This window comes from Myotis lucifugus, unplaced genomic scaffold, assembly GCF_000147115.1.
Source record: "Myotis lucifugus unplaced genomic scaffold, Myoluc2.0 scaffold_432, whole genome shotgun sequence".
Lineage (NCBI taxonomy): Eukaryota > Metazoa > Chordata > Mammalia > Chiroptera > Vespertilionidae > Myotis > Myotis lucifugus.
Genome location: NW_005871480.1, coordinates 264,896 through 284,222, shown reverse-complemented (window position 1 = coordinate 284,222; position 19,327 = coordinate 264,896). Strand labels below are relative to the sequence as shown.

Here is a 19,327-nt window from a genome sequence, read left to right as displayed (position 1 = left end):
AAGGTAGATTGAAAATGGACTGAGTTGTCCATGAACTGTCAGTGTTTGTTGCTCAAAAAGATACTGTTATTAGATAAAAATATATTGCTTTTTAGTCATTTTCAAATTCTTTTTTAAAAATAGGTTTTCATTGATTTCAGAGAGAGGAAGGGAGAGGGAGAGATAGAAACATCAATGATGAGAATCATCGATAGGCTGCCTCCTGCACGCCCCACACTGGGAATTCAGCCCACAACCCGGGCATGTGCCCTGATTGGAACTGAACCACGACCTCCTGGTTCTGGTTGACACTCAACCACTGAGCCAGGCCTGCTGGGCAATTTTCAAATTCTTTAGCCAAATCTGAGTCTGTAGGAATTGGGATCACTAGCTTCATTTGAAAGTATACTTGAAAAAGTGCAAAGGGGACAGTGGTTGTGGAAAAGCCTGGAACTTGGTATCTGAAAGCCCAGGTGTGAGTCCAGATGGCTGCTGTTGGTTACTGCTAGATTTGTGACCTTGGGTAGTCATTTAACTTCATGGGAAAAATGTTTCTCCCATGCTGGCAGGAGGAAAACGAAGGAATGAAGTGTAAGCACCTCACAGAGTTACTGGCACAAAGGAAGTACTTGATAAATGTTTGAATCAGAGTCTTAATCGACTTGCAGATGTCAAGCAACAAAATGAATTTTTAACCCAGTTGTACAGTTCTACAAAAGAGAGCCAGTCAGCCTGTACATATTTCATAAATTGGCAGAGAAAAGTTGGCAAGAACTTTTAATGTCTAGATAATTTATGGGAAACTGTATAACTGGTTTTCTCATGCATTTTTTAAGCACTTTATAAAATGATTTTTTGAAGAAGTGATCTTTTAATAAATCACTGACTTTTCCCATCAAATCTTCTTGAAAATACTTAACAAACTCAGATATAGACTATATGACTATTGATATTTGTCATGCCATCTGCACTTATTTATTTAAAAAATTTAGTCAATAGCTACAGAGGCAGAGCTGCCTCAAACAGATTGTCAAACTGCAGCGGGAAGGCCGGGGAGGGTTGGGGGGCAGGAGGGAGGGGGGTAAGAGATCAACCGAAGGACTTGTATGCATGCATATAAGCATAACCAATGGACATAAGACACTGGGGGGTAGGGGAGGCCAGGGTATTGTCAGGGGCGGGGGGGAAAAAAAGGACACATATGTAATACCCTTTGTAATACTTTAAGCAATAAAAAAAAAATTAGTCAAATATTTCTTCAGGCAAATCTTGTAAATTATCTTTTTTTCTCAATATGTCTTTGCTTTGACTGTTTTTTAAATTAAGTACATACATATATTTATATGTGGCAGATGATAAAGGCAAAATGTGTAGCACTCATTCCAAAATAATCATGAGTCTATGGAAGCAAAAATTTTCCCAGCACCACGTTTGTTCACTCGAGCATAGAACAAGTATCTTGGTAGGTATCCAAAAATAGCACAGCTGTGGATTTATTTCTTTGGATTCGTTGTACAGTTTCTAGTGGGGTGGGGATTTCAAAGAAATATTTCCCCCCCCAAGAGTATATTTCACTATCTGTCCCAGGTCACGTTAATTACACAGCAGAGCTGGCTTTGTCAGTGTGTCTACATGTATGTCACTTTCTCAGCGATGCTTCCCTGGACCACCCAGCCAGCCTGCGCCTGTTACCTCATGCTGTTCTCTGTTTCTCATGTTCCTCTCTTCCCATTGTCACTAGAATTGTTTTATTTATTTACTTAGCTTCTGCCTATCATTGATTCTATGAGTTGAGGGTCTTTTCTGTCTTGATCATCACTTTCTCCCTGTTATCTATAGTGCTGAGTACTTAAATACTTGTGAATTAAGATAAAATGTTTAATTCTTTTTATAGTACTCTATATAATGGACTCTCTTCTGCAATTGATCTGTTATGTCCATTTTCTAGAACTTATGTAATTTTTCTGGTTAAAAAGTTATGTGCACGTGTGTGTGTGTGTGTGTGTGTGTGTGTGTGAAGTTACTAGAGCATTATCTGGCACATAGTAAATGCTACCTATTATAAATTAAAAGGTTATTTAAAACTATGGCTATTGTTTTTATAACTTATGATCAATCATAGCTGTACCTTATTTGATCTTGAGTCCTTAGCTGAAATGCAACCCTAATAATTGATTCATTTCAGAAATATGTGGGGATGAAAGGCGGAGGCTTTAGTGTTGAGGATATTTTCTGTTAAGGATTTAGTAGGGGGAAAGTGTTAAATATAAATCCTGAATTTATACATTTGTTTAAAATTTACTCACATATCTCTTGGTTACTTTTTATGAGGGATAAAAAGACATGGTATTTATAGCAGCTTTATTCATAATTGCCAAAACTTGGAAGCAATCAAAGATGTCTTCCAGCAGGTGAACCAGATACATAAACTGGGGTACCTCCGGATAATAGAATATTATTGAATGCTATAAAGAAAGGAGCTATCAAGCCATGAAAAGACTTGCAGAAACCTTAAATGCATATTACCAAGTGAAAGAAGCCAATCTGAAAAGGCTACGTACTATATGATTCCAATTATATGACATTCAGGAAAAGGCAAAACTATGGAGACCATAAAAGATCAGAAGTTGGTGGGGGGAAGGGTGACTAGGAGGAACACAGAGGGTTTTTAGGGCATTGAAAATACTCGATGATACCATAATGGTGGATACATGCCATTATACATTTGTCCAAACCCATAGAATGTACAGCAGCAAGAGTGAACCATAATGTAAACTGTGGACATTGAATGATAATGACGTATCAGTGTAGGTTCAAACATTGTGAAAAATGTATCACCGATGGGGGTGCTGATAATGGGGGAGACTGTGCATGTGTGGGGGCTGGGGGTTTGGGGAAATCTCTGTACCTTCCCCCTCAATTTTGCTATGAACCTTAAGCTACTCTAAAAAAGTATTAATACTTTTTTAAAATATTTTTTTATTGATTTCAGAGAGGAGGGGGGGGAGAGAGAGAGAGAGAGAGAGAGAGAGAGAGAGAGAGAGAGAGAGAAACATCAATGATGAAAGAGAATCATGAATCGGCCGCCTCCTGCACACCCCACCTGGGGACCGAGCCCACAACCCTGGCATGTGCCCTGACCCAAATCGAACCGTGAGCTTCTGGTTCATAGGTGATGCTCCACCACTGTACCACTCTGGTGTAGCTAAAAAAGTCTTAATTTAAAAATTGTTTTGAAAAGACATGATAGAAGTTACAAAAGCCAATATGTCATTTGATGCAGTAGCTTAGTTCATTTTCATTTATAAGCTCTACTGCTGGTTCAGGTGACAATTTCAAGAGGTGAACTTTGTTCCTTTCCCCCCCTTGTTTTGAGTTTTCACTTATTTTGTTAGGAAAATCGCATCTTCTTTCTCCTACTATTTATTCATTCAGGAAATATCGAGCTAGCTAGGCACTGGGCCAGGCCCATGGAGATCACTGGCACACGTTCATACCTCCTGGTACTAGAAGAATTGGCACGTGGATGCATAAATAGATAATACTTTTGAAAGTGAGAATTGCACAGGTTAGAGGAAAGCATTTTCAGCTGGGCAGATTGAGTCTTAATGTGAAGTCAGTTATTTCTTCTCTGCAAAGTTGGGGGTAAGAGAGGTTCACTCCTGTAAAGCCATCTGGCGGTGAGTCAGCCAGTTAATTGCCAGAAGCATAAGGATAGACTACCCTTAACATGTGGCTCAGCTCAAGTAATTGCATACAATGAAGGTCATTTATGTAATGGTTGGGCCCCCCCCCCCCAAACCTAACCCTCTGAGTAAACAGTCCTTGCCCTGGGTTATGTGATGTTTATTCCATAGTTCTGTGGGAATGTCGTTATATGTCAAGTGCACTTTTGTTGCCTATCTCAACAGCTCTCAGTAGTAATTAAGATCATTCAGACTCTTCTTGCTCTCAGTCCTCAATTTGAATTATAAGTGATTGGAAGCAACTTTTTAAAATACAAGTAAACAAAAGCTGTGAAGTCTATATAATGTTGAAACAGGAGTACAGTGAAGCTGTGTGCTCTGCCGAATAGCTGCATAGTGTATTTTTTTTTATTTAAAGCTTAAATATTAAATGTTTAGTTCATAGATCAAGAAATGAGCTCTGATCTATCAGAACAGTCCCCTTTAAAGGTAATTATAGCTAGTAAGAACATAGACCTGGGACTGCGAAACTGGTTCAGTGTTGGCCTCCATGTGACCTCCAGATGTCAGAGCTTTAAGCTTTTGTCAGAGAGCTGCCTATGACAAGGAGATAAAGAGGAAAAGAGAGGCGACAGAATGAGGCGGGGCCAGTAACTGGGATCTGATGGCTAGATCTGATTGGATCAAAGTTTCAATGACTAATTTTTAGCCTCTTCTCCCTGGAGATTTCAAGATGATCTTCACCTCCAGGAGATTTGTAGCAGCTCCAGAGCTACTCATTCATTCATGAAAATAGGTTTTCGGTCACTAGGTGAACATTGGAGTGGGCTCTGAGGATACAGAGCTGAAGAAATGTCTCTGTATTTCAGATCTGCACTTGGAGTTATACCACCACCAGTGTTCCTATCCCAGTCTGGGGCAGCGGCTTCCTGTTTGTTCTAGTATCACCTTCGGCTAATCCCTCTCATGACATCTGTTGGCCAGCATGCCTTAGGACTGAGTTCTTGGTGGCAAGGTTGTCTTGCTTGCTGGTTTTGTGAACCCTAAATGCTCACAGTGCCTGGACTTAGTAGGGGCTGGATGATATACTGAGGGCCTGGCTTCAGGTTGTATCTCGGGTCCTTATCTCTTCCACTTCACTCTCATTCACCCACTTGGAATCAGGGTACATCCTTTTTTTGATGACCACATAGGTGCAAGAGGGCAAGCCCAATGGCCCAAGCACAATCGAGCCACTGCTTTCATTACATCTACTGACGTCATCCCATTGGCCCAAGCAAGTTTTGAGTCAGGGTTATGGAGTGGGAACTTAGACCCCATCTCTGATGGGGAGAGTTCCATATAAGAACTGAGAGAAAGTAGCTTTATGTTATATCTTACTCTCTCCCACTATAGATAAGATATAAAAGGACTCAAGATCATTGTCCCAATAAATAAATAAAAATACCCCTCACCTTGAGGATTATGTGTATTTTTGTTTTTCAGAAAATAATGTATTTTTAATTACCTTTTAAGCCTCATTGAAATTAAAAATTTATAAAGAGCCATAATTTTTTTTATATTATCATCTATATATATAAAAGGCTACTATGCAAAGTGTCCTTTTGGGAGTTCGACTGGGAAACCGGGAATTTGATCGTTCACTATGATGTGCACTGACCACCAGGCGGCTGCGCAGAACGTGGCAGGCAACCAGCAGCGGTGGTGGGTCGCTGAGGGAGCAAGGGAAGAAGCAGGCAGGGAGGTGGGGAACCTTATCGGCCCTGATCGCTGGCCAGGCCTAGGGACTCTACCTGTGCACGAATTTCATGCACTGGGCCTCTAGTGTGTTTATATTGGAGTTATATATTACATACTTGTGTATTATATAATTGTACTTGATATTGTCTGAATACTTAATGTTTTTCTTATAGCATAAGAAAATGCTTATGTATTACTTTGTGATTTCAAAAATGTTAAGTAACTGTTCCTGTTTCCCATGTTTGACTTGGGTGTTTTAGTTTATTTAGGCTAATTTGATTTCCTTTTAACACATCTTACTTTATGTGTGTGTGTTTTTTTCAGTTGTCTTAAATAATTATAAAGCTATTGACCTACTTATTAGTGTCATGTATTAAAATTGTTCTGCCTCGAAAACGCAGCATGCAAATTATATACTATATTTAGATTGGAGGTTTTTTTCTTGGGTAAATATTTTTGATTCTCTGTTGCTTGGCCAGGAAGTACATATGAAATCCTAAAAGCCAGTTTGACAGAAAGTAGACAGATGGAAGACTAAGAACATCTGTGCTGAGGAGTTAGGTATTTATTTAGTGGAAGAGTTAAGAATCCACATAAATTGACCCTATCAGTTACATAAGCTGAAAGGGGATAAGAATGTTTAGCCTTGTAGAAAATATTTGCCTGTTTTGTTGAAATCCATTGTTTCATGAATGTGTAGATATTTTTATAATACATAGGATTTTTGCCTTAACACAGAATTCTACATTTTATAGGATTTTGCTTTAATGTATAGATATATTTCTTATTGTAGAAGATCTCATTTCATTGTAGTATAGTTTGCTTCTAATTAAATTTTAATGGAATGTACTAATTAATGGAAAAATATTTACAAGTTCTATTTTTTTATTTCATAAGAAAAAACTATTGAGTAGATACTATCATTATTCTCATTTTATAGGAGAGAATACTAAGGGACGTGGGCTAAGGAACTTGCCACGGTCATGCAGAATAAAAGGTGGAAGAGGCAGGAGTCGGACTTTTACCTGCCATCTGTCTGACTCCAAGGTTTATGTTCTTAATGACATAGCCACATCCTGTAGGACAGTGGTTCACAAAGCTCAGCCCCATAGGCTTCTGGGAGTCCCTGAAACCATTTCAAGGTTATGAAGTTAAAACTATTTTTGTAATGATATCGAAACATTACTTTCCCTTCTTATTGTAGTGACATTTGAACTGATAATACAAAAAGCAGTGGTGCGTAAAGTTGCTGGCTCCTTAGCATAGATCATGACATTAGGACCAAACTGTACTGATAGTGATTGTATTCTTCACTGCCATGTCCTCGCAGTTAAGAAAAAAAGCCAGTTTCACTTGAGGATGTCCTTGATGAAGTGATTAAAATGCTTAATTTTATTTAATCTTGATCTTTGACTCACATCTTTTTCATATTCTGTAGGACTAAGTGAAGGCACATATAAAGCATTTATACTATGTATCAAAGACCATGGTGCTCTCAAGGAAAAGCATTTGTGTCATTATTTGAGTTGCGAGCTGAACTAGCCACTTTTCATAGAACACTATTTTTACTTGAAACACTGATTGACAGACAAACTATGATTTGTACACTTGAGTACAGATGCGATTCAACTTAAGATGGAGTTACATCCTGATAAATCCTTTGTAAATTGAAACTATAGTAAGTTGAAAATGCATTTAATACACTCAACCTTCCCAGCATCATAGTTTAGCCTACCCTGCCATAAACGTGCTCAGAACATTTATTTTATCTTACAGTTGGACAATTACTTACCTTGAGTCTCATCTCAAGAGTAAGTGCCTTCCTCCTTTTTGTCATCAGAAGCAGAAGACATGTTTTATAGACATGATGGGGTGTAAAAACACAAAACATGGTATCCAAAAACCGCTGTCAACACAGTACACCATAGGGTACCCGTTGTTTATCCTTTCCATCACTGGCTGGGAGCTGAGGCTGGCTGCTGCTGCCCAGCCTCACAAGAGAATATCGAACTGCAATGTCACTAGCCCAGGAAAAGATCAAAATTAAAAATGTTAAGTACTGTTTCTACTGAATGTGTATTGCTTTTGTACCATCTTAAAGCATAAAGTTGAAAAATCTTAAGTGGAACCAAGTAAGTTGGCCGTTCCTATATTTGAAGTAAGCATCTCACTTCAAAAAAAAAAAGAATTGATAGAATTTTTTTGGCCAATAAAATTTGAGCTTTCAAGAAAAAAAAAAAAAGAGCCCTAGCTGGTTTGGCTCAGTGGATAGAGCGTCAGCCTTCGGACTGAGGGGTCCCGGGTTCGATTCTGGTCAAGGGCACATGCCTGGGTTGTGGGCTTGATCCCTATTGGGGGAAGTGCAGGAGGCAGCCAATCAATGATTCTCCCTTGATGTTTCTATCTCTCTTTCCCTCTCCCTTCCTCTCTGAAATCAATAAAGATACTTAAAAATAAATAAATAAGAATTTCAGAAAACTCGATCCTGCTACCATGAGCTTAACAGTAAGTCCTAATTTAATGTAGCAGATAGATCAGTTCTGTGATGTAAAGCAAAGCAGCATCTAACAAAGCCAATATTACCATAGGCTAATTGATGCAAGCAGAAGTTAAGTTTTTATGGCATCTCATCAACATTTATAACAAATAAAGGATGCTATTCCAGGACCTGCTGTACTTAAAAACATTTCTAATGAGATTAATGATGAAATGTATGGATGTGAGGTCTTTAAATTATATGTTGTGCCATTATTTGGAAGATCTGTGAACTCAGGGAACCAATATTTTCCAAGTGACCAATGCATGATATTAAAAAAAAAAAATCCCTTTAGAGTAGAAGATGGATTTTCATATAACATACTAGAGGCTCAGTGCACAGATTCATGCACCAGTGGGGTTCCTCAGCGTGGGCTGCGGGGATCATGCCCATACCGGCCGCCTGCTGCTCCTGCTCATCCTGGCCCCGCTGCGCCTGTCACCGCTGCCGCTGGGTAGGCTCGCTGCTGCTCTGCTGCTGTCTCCGGGCTGCGGCAGCCAGCCGTGAGCCCTGGATCTGGCTCCCCTCGGTCAGCTAGGCAGCGCTCCTACAGTGGGAGTACACTGACCACCAGGGGGAAGCTCCTGCATTGGGTGTCTGCCCCCTAGCTGTCAGTGCGCATCATAGCAAACAGTCCAACGGTCAGGGGCTTTTATATACATAGATTATGTAAAGTTTCATATTCCATATTATAAATAACTTTCATGAAACTATGACTTGTGAAGTTTTGATGTAGCATCAAAGAAAACTATCTACAGTTATTTGAAAAGACTATTAAATTCTCTGCCCTGGCCTTTGTGGCTCCAGAGGTCACCCAAGAGGTCACCGGTTTGATTCTGGTCAGGGCACATGCCTGGGTTTCGGGCTTAATCCCCAGTAGGGGGTGTGCAGGAGGCAGCCAATCCATGTTTCTCCATCATTAATGTCTCTCTGCACCCTTCCTCTCTCTCTAACGTCAATACAAACATATTTTAAAAAATAAATAAAATAAACTTTCCCAACAGAATGAAGGCAGGTATTTCAAGTTAAACAGTATATGATAGATTGAATGCTGAGCAAATATGAAAATCTACTAGTAAGTCAGACATTATAGAGATTTTTTAAAATGTAAAATAGCCCGTGGTTCAGTGGTTGAGCATCAACCTATGAACCAGGAGGTCACGGTTCGATCCCCAGTAGGGGGCATGCAGAGGCAGCTGATCCATGATTCTCTCTCATCATTGGTGTTTCTCTCTCTTTCTCCCTCTCCCTTCCTCTCTGAAATCAATAAAAACATATTTTTAAAAAATAGTCCTACTTTTCTCACTAATTATTTTTTTGAAAAAGAATAATTTTTATTAAAATGTTAGTTACATGAAATTGATTATTTTAAACAAATTGATGAATAACCAGTTTCTCAGTTTTCATTTCTAGTATGGTAAACATATAAAATCCATATAAACAAAATTCTTTTCGGGGTCCTTTGTTTGGAAGTGCAAAAGAGTCCCAAGAACAAAAGATTTAAGAATTGTTGCTTTTGCCCTGACTGGTTTGGCTCAGTGGATAGAGCGTCGACCTGCGGACTGAAAGGTCCCAGGTTCGATTCCAGTCAAGGGCATGTACCTTGGTTGCGGGCACATTCCCAGGAAGGGGTGTGCAGGAGGCAGCTGATTGATGTTTCTCTGTCATCGATGTTTCTAACTCTCTATCCCTCTCCCTTCCTCTCTGTAAAAAAATCAATAAAATATATTTTTTTTAAAAAGAATTGTTGCTTTAGACCGTGATGGCGAACCTATGTCAGAGGTGACACTCGAACTCATTTTTTTGGTTGATTTTTCTTTGTTAAATGGCATTTCAATATATAAAATAAATATCAAAAATATAAGTCTTTGTTTTACTATGGTTGCAAATATCAAAAAATTTTTATATGTGACACGGCACCAGAGTTAAGTTAGGGTTTTTCAAAATGCTGACACGCTGAGCTCAAAAGGTTCGCCATCACTGCTTTAGACAAATGTATAAAAAAAGTAAACTATATGTAAGGCCAGAGAAATTGAAATTGATGTCTTTGAAAATTCATTCAGCAATCTACACTTGGTAGAAAATAAGCAATTTCTTTGGCTTCCCTTGTCAGTTCTTAATCAGATATAAAATATATTTATTTGAATTTAGAATGTCTTTCTCAAATCATCTATAAGTTAGACATTTACTTGTGCAATATTGCTAGTGTTGACTGAGGTTAAAATAACACTAAGGTGACCATTATCTTGAAGATTACAGACCTTTATAAGTGATGCTCAAAGCCCTTCAGGAAAGTGAAAAAAATTTATTAAGTTGACTGCATACTTAATTACCTAATGTCTTCTTTTTTAATTGAACTCTTAGTGGAGTTTCTGGACTTACTTGACTAATGAGAACTTGGTAAATATGTCGTTTCCCGGGACCTGTGGACTGTGTTTAGTCAGGGGTAAATGTTTAATGCAGTTCTATTCTTAGTCCTACTTAGAGGGTTTGGTGATTGGATGCTAAAGCTAAAAATATCTGAATGTGTGTTTTTCTGACTCTCTCTGCAGGATGATGTAGCTTTGCCAAAGACTTCGAAGCTAAGCAGAAAATGAGCTTAACATCCTGGTTTTTGGTGAGCAGTGGAGGCACTCGCCACAGGCTGCCACGGGAAATGATTTTTGTTGGGAGAGAAGACTGTGAGCTCATGTTGCAGGTAATGGAATCAGCCTTCCATGTGTGTCTGCTCAAAACCTGGAATTGCTATAAAATATTTTTCTACTCCTTTGGGGAACACCACTATATAAATTTGAACTTTCTGGCTCTCCCTCTTGTAGCTCTAGCTATCAGTTTAAGTGATTAATTAATTTTCTCCTTGAATCATGTAAAAAAAAAAGTTCTAAGTCTTGGGGATTATATTTTCAAAAATGAGACTCAAGAGTAGAGAAGTTTATTCTTAAGTAAGAAGATTCACATTAAGCAATTTAAAAATAAGACTGGTAAATAATTCATAAAATTATGAAGCATGAAGTAAAACTGAATTTTCATCATGGACAGTTCAGTGATGCTGACATTCATTTCATGCTGCTTTTGGAGATGTTCGTTGCGATGCCTTCCAGTAGTTTGAGCATAATTGAGCATTTTGGTATTTACTGAATGTGGTTTAAAGGAGTTATTTTTTAAAAAGGTACTTGTAAGATATTTTTGAGTGATGTGATTAGCAGAAAAGTAGATCTTTAGATTTTGAGAATTTGTTATTATAATAGGTCCTGGTAATCTAGAATAGAGTTTATTCCCTTGTCTCCTTCCTCCCTCTCTTTGTTTAAAAAATGTAAATAAGAACTTAGAGTAGAAATGTTTATTAGCCCATTGGTTCTCACGTGGGGGATCCTGCCTTCCCAAGGCCATTAGCAATATCTGGAGACATTTTGATTCTTACAAATGGTGGGCAGTGGGAGGTTGTTGCTACTGACATCTAAGCAGTAGTGACCAAGAAGCCAGGGGTGCTGCTAAACTTTCTACACTGTCCAGCGCACTTCCTTCCACCACCACCACATACACACAACAGAGAACCATCTGGCCTCAAATAACAATAGTGCTGAGACTGAGAAACGCTGAATTATCCTGAGAATAATCCAATTGGCATATGCTCATTACATTTTTACTTTAAAGAATTTATTTTATAGTCTTGAGACAAAAAAGTAAAGCCACTATATAGCTTTATGAATAGATGAGTAAGTTGCATATACAATGACACCTTAATCAAACAAATTCAATGAGAGAAATAGACCAGTACAGAGATTTTCTGGGCTCCTCAGTGAGAGGGAGTGGTGAGCAGGGCAACTGAGAAACAGGCAGTAATGATTCTATTTGGATACCAGAGGCCTGGTGCGTGAATTCGTGCACAGGTGGGATCCCTTGGCCTGGCCAGCAATCGGGGCTGATCGGGGTGGGGGGGAGGTTGGCTATGGAAGTGCACTGACCATCAGGGGACAGCTCCTGCTTTGAGTGTCTGCCCCCTGGTGGTCATTGCCCACCATAGTGACCGGTCGTTCGGTTGTTCGGTCGCTTAGGCTTTTATATATATAGATAGGCCCATTAGATAGGTTCAGATCAGGGAAACTTATTAATCTGCGAGTGGAAGAGATGCTCTCCATGTGTCATCCCAAAAAATGTGGGAATAGCTAGTTAGGAGCTGCCAGGGTCAGTCTCTCCTTTTGCAACATGGAAATAAGAAGGTTGCAAATGGAAGCTGAGAGTCCAAGGAGACCAATATGAATCCCCGTCCACACTGTTCTAAGGACTTTTGCTCTCTTTATTTTCTCACAGAGAGATTATTTATGATGATCTATTCAATATTTTTTGAGAGCCTGCATGTACTTGAAATCTCACTTGCCTCACAACATATAGAGTTTTTTATCCTTAGACTAATTCAACTTGATAAATCCACAATAAGGAGAAATTATTTTCCTAGTGGTACTACATTTGTTTCTTATCACCCTAATAACTGAATTTAGCACTTAATTGATTTAAATAGAGCAACAAATTAAAGCACAGCATGAAGTTTGAATGATTTTTAGCTTAAATGCAGTGGTTATAGCTGTAATTTGCCATAATAGATGGTTTTCCAGGTAAGCTGTAGAGAAGTAGCAGTGATACTACTTTTTATAAAGTTACTCTTAATTCTGATATTTGCAGTTTGTCCTAAAGAAACCAAGATTTCAATAATACTAGAAAACAAGCTTTAAAACTTGTGAGAAGAACAAGAGCGTAGGTATGATGAATGTTTAGGTATTGTTGGAAGATTGTGTTAGGTCACATACTGTTTCTTCTTAGTGTCAGTTTCTTGAATATACAGGTATTGTATTCTAGAAGGAAGGGCCAAAACTTTCTTACTGTGGAATGTAAGGTAATTGGGGAAAAGCTTTTAATTTTAGTAATATGTATTTGGAAAGGATCATTTCAACTAGGATTTACATCTGTATAATTATTTTATTAGATGCTGGCCTGTTCCCCATATGTAGCTGGAGTTAAGTTCTGTTTGTTTGCTTTAACTAAAAATGTCAAAGGTTAACATTTCCTCTAAGTGCTCTTGTTTTCCTCTCCCCTGTTGTCTTTTGCATTTCCCTAGGGACTCCTTCAATAGTCTGGGTGTGTGTTTGTTTTCCCATTTGTAATCCCTTATTATGTATATACTAGTGGCCTTGTGCACGAATTCATGCACAGGTGGGGGGGGGGGGGTCCCTCGGCTTGGCCGGTGATCCAGGCCCATCGGGGCTGTCTCGCCCAGTCTCAATTGGGGCCGATGGGGGCTGGCCGGTCGGGGAGGGACCCCGGGAGGGCTCCAGGATGTGCCTGGCCCATCTCGCTCAGTCCTGATGGGCCAGACCCCAGCAGCAAGCTAACCTACCGGTTGGAGCATCTGCCCCCTGGTGGTCAGTGCACGTCATAGCAACTGGTCGAGCGGTCAACCAAATGGTCAGCCGATAGGTCGGACACTTAGCATATTAGGCTTTTATGTGTATACATATAAATTCCTGTTGATGTGATGGTGAGGTTAGGTGGAAGGGAAAGCATTCTATAAAATTCTATGACTTTTAGTTCTCAGTCTTTTAGTGGGGCTGTGACATTCATAGGTACCCCCCACCTGTGAAGGAGTGGGTATTTCCATCCCCCTATGTCTGTTAGAGTCTGCTGAAACTCAAGTTGGTTAAGGTCTGATAAAGTAGTTTTCCTTGAGGGCATGTCATTGGTAAGAACAGAATACTCTGGATGTATTTCTACCTCGTTATTTTTCCCCTCACCCCTCCTCGAGCAGGCGAAGATTCTTCTATCTTCACCATGAGATCCTTGTTGGAGGTAAAACTAGTGATGTCCCCTTCAGGCTATGCCCCTAGGTGTTTTCATCTCTATGTCACACTCAAGTCTGCAGCAATTAGTCATGTTACCTTCAGGTTTTCTACTATTTGCTGCCTGGAGTAATGGGTTCTGCTTCCAGTAGGCTGCGATCCTCTGTATTTGCCTGTCTTAGGTTGGCAGTTGGTCTTATGACCTCAATTCTCTGATGAAAATAAGATGAGATTTTGATTTTCAGTTTGGTCAGCTTTTTTTTTTTTTTATGAGGATGGGTGCAGTGACTTCCAAGCTCTTTTATACATTGGACTAGAGACACGGAAGTGACCTCTCCTCCCCATTTTGGATACTTCTTTTGCTTCTAGTATATCAAGGTTCACTTAGTAACCCTGTGATAAATGGTTATTGAGTTCCGATTTAGTGGTTCTCAGACCATTTCTTTCAGTGAGTGTATGGTATTTGTTTCTTTCAGTAAAAGTTTCCACAGGCTTATAGTCTATCTTTCAGGTGCTTCCATCTGCAAACAGCTCTGGAGGGGGAGGGAAGAACTTTAAAGAGACTTAAAGACAATTTTTAAAAATCAGTTTATCATTTGAATTCTTTTCTGTGACTTTCTCCTTTCAGAGTTCATTTATGAATTCCAGGTTTAGAATCCCTGTTTGAAGTTAGGATAATTTTATTCAGGAACATGCCGCATTGTGTCCCTTTTCTCTAAATCTTTGGACTCCTTATACAATTTATGTTGTCGTTTTCAGTATTAAAAGAAGAAAATGCTACAGGGTAGTTTATTTTTACAATATACGCAAAACATAAAACTATAATTCACATGATTTCCATATTATAATTTTAAATTATAAAAAAAATCATACAGTCAAGAAAGTCAGCTGACTTAAATTCTGTCAAAAGTAGAATGTGTGAATTTGGTAGAAAAGAATGTCTTAAAATTACGGCTGCTTTCCTCTTCGGGGAGTGCTGCCAAATTTGCATTTTATAGTGACACAATAAAATATCATTTAATCCACTTTTGCTATGATATTTCCCTATTTTTACTAATCTATTAATATAGAGTATCTAGTAAAAAAAATCTTTGTGCTTGTTTATTCTGGTATTTTCTTATATTTATTAACTTTGAACCATGCCTTTCAGTCTCGTAGTGTGGACAAGCAGCACGCTGTCATCAATTACGATGCCTCCGCGGATGAACATCTGGTCAAAGATCTGGGCAGCCTAAATGGGGTAAGTGACGAGTTTATTTTTGGTCTTATTTGATTATCAGTTTAGGGTGGTAAGAAGATAAATCAGATTCCATTTCCTATTTGTATTGTATTGTATTTCCTTTAGTTTGCATTTTACTTTTATTTTTTATTTTTTTAAATATATCTTTATTGATTTCAGAGAGGGAGAGATAGAAACATCAATACTGAGAGAGAATCGTCAATTGGTTGCCTCCTGCAAGTCCCCTACTGGGAAGTGAGCCCACAACCCAGGCATGTGCCCTGACCTAGATTCTAACTGTGACCTCCTGGTTCATAGGTCAAAGCTCAACCACTGAGCCATACTGGCTGGGTACATTTTACTTTTAAATGCTTACTAAGCATTTGGGGACCATACAATAGAATATAAAACTAGCCTGTTTCCTAAGAGAATGTATAAAAGCAGTAAACACAAGGATTCAGAAAGTTGTTGGTTATTATCTGTCATTTTAAAGAAAATCTTTGGAGAGATGAGATGAAAGTTTGACCTCACTGAATGGCTTGAATTTATTTGTGGGAAACCAATCGAAAGCCATGCCAGTAAGAATGCAGAAAAGCATTCTTGGGAGACAGAGAATTATGGGTTAACTTTAGAAAAGAAAGGTGGAAATGTGGTTTGGCGCTAGATGGTGGTAAACTTAGGACCTTCTATACCAGAGCAGAGAGAAATGAAACATATCCATTTACCTGAACGAATATGATCTGAACACCAGTGTTCATTGTGGCTTTGATTTCTACTTTGAAGATATTTTGTGTTACTGCAGTGATTTTTTCCCCTAAATCTTCATTTGATCTTTTTACATTGGCAGAATAGAAATAGCCACAGAATAAGAAAAAGCTGAAGTATTGAATAGTTTATCCTGCTTTTTTCTCCATTTTCTTATGGGCTCTGCTAACATAAGGAAATATAATATTCTTCATATCTGTGCTATTGAATATCTTAAAATGAATGCAACAGAAAGTAAATGTATCCCAACTGCTTTTAATTGCTACTGCTTTTCAAAACATACATAAAACTTATATGCAAAAACATATGCAGAAAATTGGCAAATATGGTAAAACATGTTTTCTTGTTCTGAATTGGCCTGCTATGGAAGGACTTTGGTGTTTATTCTTTGAGATAAAATGTTTTCTTGTTCTGAATTGGCCTGCTATGGAAGGACTTTGGTGTTTATTCTTTGAGATAATTTTTTTGTAAGTATATTTTTATTGATTTCAGAGATGAAAGGAGAGGGGAGAGAGAGATAGAAACATCAATGATGAGAGAGAGAATCATTGATCAACTGCTCCTGCACGCCCCCTACTGGGGATTGAGCCTGCAACCCAGACATGTGCCCTTGACCGGAATCGACCCCAGTACCTGCACTCCGCAAGCCGATGCTGTATCCACTGAACCAAACCAGCTAGGGCTGAGATAATTTTTTTGTCAGCGTGTCTTCCTGTTGGTTTTACTCAAGCCTTTTTTTGTTTCTTGTGGCACATAGGACTAAGTGTACATTCTTCAGGTTTGAACTGAAATATCTCATATTTGGCATCGCCCACATTTCCAAAGTCAGGCTCCATCACACTTTCCCTTGCCATACCTCCAAACAGCAGCTCCTACTATCCAAATAATTTGTTAGAGTTTCTTCAGCCTAGTACTTCTCCCATCTGCCTTGTCATTTATAAAATTTGTACTTGTTTCTAAAAGTAAAACTCATTCTGGCCAGCATGGCTCAGTGGTTGAGCAGTTACAGTTCAATTCCCCATCAGGGCACATGCCCTGGTTGTGGGTTCGATCCCCAGTAGGGGTCATGCAGGAGGTAGCTGATCAATAATTCTCTCTCATCATTGATGTTTCTATCTCTCTCTCCCTTTCCCTTCCTCTCTGAAATCAATAAAAATATGTGTGTTTTTTTTAAAAAAAAAGCAACCCCCAAGTTCCACTTTTTCATGAAGGAAGCAAAGACACAAGGTATTTAGGAATATTAACTGGCTGATGTTAACATGTTGAATGGATTGAAGTAGAAAGAGATACGCAGACCAGGGAGAAGCTGTTTTAACATGAGGCATGTCAGGAAGCAAGCGGTTCTGGTTTCCAGCTCCTGGCTGCAGAATTCCACTCCTATCTTCCTTCTCTGCACCTGTAAACCTTGGTTTGTATCTCTCTTTGGGGTGCTGGATTCTGTGCCTCATGTTCAGTCTGCTGTTGCACTCTCGCTGTGCTGCACTCTGAGCTCCTGAACATTCGTGTGTCCTTTGCTTTTATAAATATTCTGCAGAGCCCAGCTCAGGGCTTTGCACGGTGCATGAACCCACTAAGTCTTCTTTTAATGGAATTAAGTTAATTTTCTATATGAAGGACTTTAAGACTTGAATTTAGTTCTGTATGTAGAATATTTTTATAATGTCACATTCTGTGTATAAGTCTAGAAAGTTTCATATTGACCACAGTGCTGTTCTAAGGTGTCGTTACATTATTATCTAGGAAATTAATAAGTGTGAATTACATCGAAGTGAAATTGATGAGACCATGACCAAATACAAAAATTATTTGCTGTTGATTACAAAATCAGCTGAAATATTAACTTCTAAGTTTCTCTAGGCTGATCTTTCTTATGATTACAATGAAAAATTTTATGAAATACAATAACTCACAGAGAGCATTGTCTGCATGTTGAACTTGAAATCAGGACGTGGGTTTAAATCTCAGTCTGTAATTTACCAGTGGTCTAACCTGGGACAAACCATTTAATCTGTCTGAACTTCAGTTTCCTCATATCTATTCATATTAGTTCCCAAAGTTGCATGGAAATGGAATGAGTTAACGTTTATGAATTTGAAGACTCAATGCAAAATTTAGTTATCTTGCTCCAGTTTTAAACCAGTGAAACAGGGATTCATTCCCTCTCTTCAGTATTGAAAGGATTAAATGTGGCACTGTATGTGGGCATGTGCCTGTTACAGAACTCAAAGCATCCCACGAATGATAAAGGTACTGTCACCCTAGTGACAGCTAGGAAATATGCCAGAACTGCCTTTGATAGCCAAAGTCTGTGAACTGCCAACTGTCACCCGTTTTATTCATAAGAGAATGTGTAGACTGTTGTTCAGCCTACTTACTCTTTCTTTTTTATAACTTTTATTTTGGTTCTCTGATTGAGTGATTTTTTTTCTACCCTGTCTTCTAGTTCACTGATCCGATCCTCGGCTTCCCCTAATCTGCTGTGTATTCCTTCCAATGTGTTCTTTATTAGTGCTCTGTCATTTTTTATTTCCGACTGCTCTTTTTTCATAGTTACTCTGTCTTTTCTCATGCTGTTCAGCATCTTTGCCATCATTACTCTGAACTCTGTATCAGATAAATTTCTTATCTACATTCCATTTATCTCTTCTTCTGGAGAATTCTCTTGTTCTTTCATTTGAGGGTTGTTTTTTTGTCTCCTTATTTTGACTGCCTGTTTGGGTTTGTGACTATGTATTCCAGCCTACTTACTCTTAATATTCATACAATTCTAGAAATGTGAGCATTAGGTTAAAAGTAGTCATTTCAGAAGTAAGGGGATACACGTAGTGGTTATGAGCCCCACTCGAAACCATACAAGTGATGTAACCTTAGATAGGTTACTTAATTCTTCTGTTCCTCAACTTTTTAAAACAGAAATAGTAAACTAGCAGTGTTCTCAGATTGTTGTGAAGCGCTAAATAAGTTAATAATTTTAACCACTTTTAATAGTTGGCATTCATAAGTGTTAGTTGTTGTTATGGTAAGAAAAACAGTTAAAACAAATTGAGCACCCTGTAGTCTACATACTTTTCTAAAATACACTGTTGTATTTTTTTAAAAGCATTTACCAACTAAACTCAAGCTTTAAATCACTCTACCTGTGACCACTTTCACTTCTTCTCTCTTTAATTTTACCCTAAGCCCAGCCAGCGTGGCTCAGTGGTTGAGTGTTGACCTATGACCCAGGAGGTCGTAGTTAGATTCCTGGTCAGGGCACATGCCTGGGCTGGGGGCTCAATCCCCAGTGTGGGCCTGCAGGAGGCAGCTGATCAATGATTCTCTCTCATCATTGATGTTTCTATCTCTCTATCCATCTCCCTTCCTCCCTCTCTAAAATCAATTTTTAAAAAGACATTTTAAAAAATTTAAAATATATATAATACATGATGGCTATAAGATTTTATACTCTCAATTATGTAATTTAGTTGCATGAAGATTAAATAGGTATTTATCTAGGTCGGTTTGCTTCTGTGAGGTTTGTGGTTTGCATGGGGAGTTTGGGAGCTGGCCTGGCTTGGGCACCCAGCTTCCT

At 38.7% G+C, this 19,327-nt stretch overlaps 1 protein-coding gene across 7 annotated transcripts in view; it reads left to right on the top strand.

The window, feature by feature from the left end:
• Positions 1-19,327, top strand: part of CEP170 (centrosomal protein 170) — a 98,849-nt gene that overhangs the window by 12,158 nt on the left and 67,364 nt on the right. For all 7 annotated transcript variants that reach the window (XM_014468149.2, XM_023744154.1, XM_023744153.1 and 4 more), the window contains exons 2-3: positions 10,494-10,639; positions 14,923-15,012. In XM_014468149.2, coding sequence (XP_014323635.1) covers positions 10,535-10,639; positions 14,923-15,012 — 195 coding nt within the window. In that variant the 5' untranslated portion in view covers positions 10,494-10,534. The remainder of the gene's footprint in view (positions 1-10,493; positions 10,640-14,922; positions 15,013-19,327) is intronic.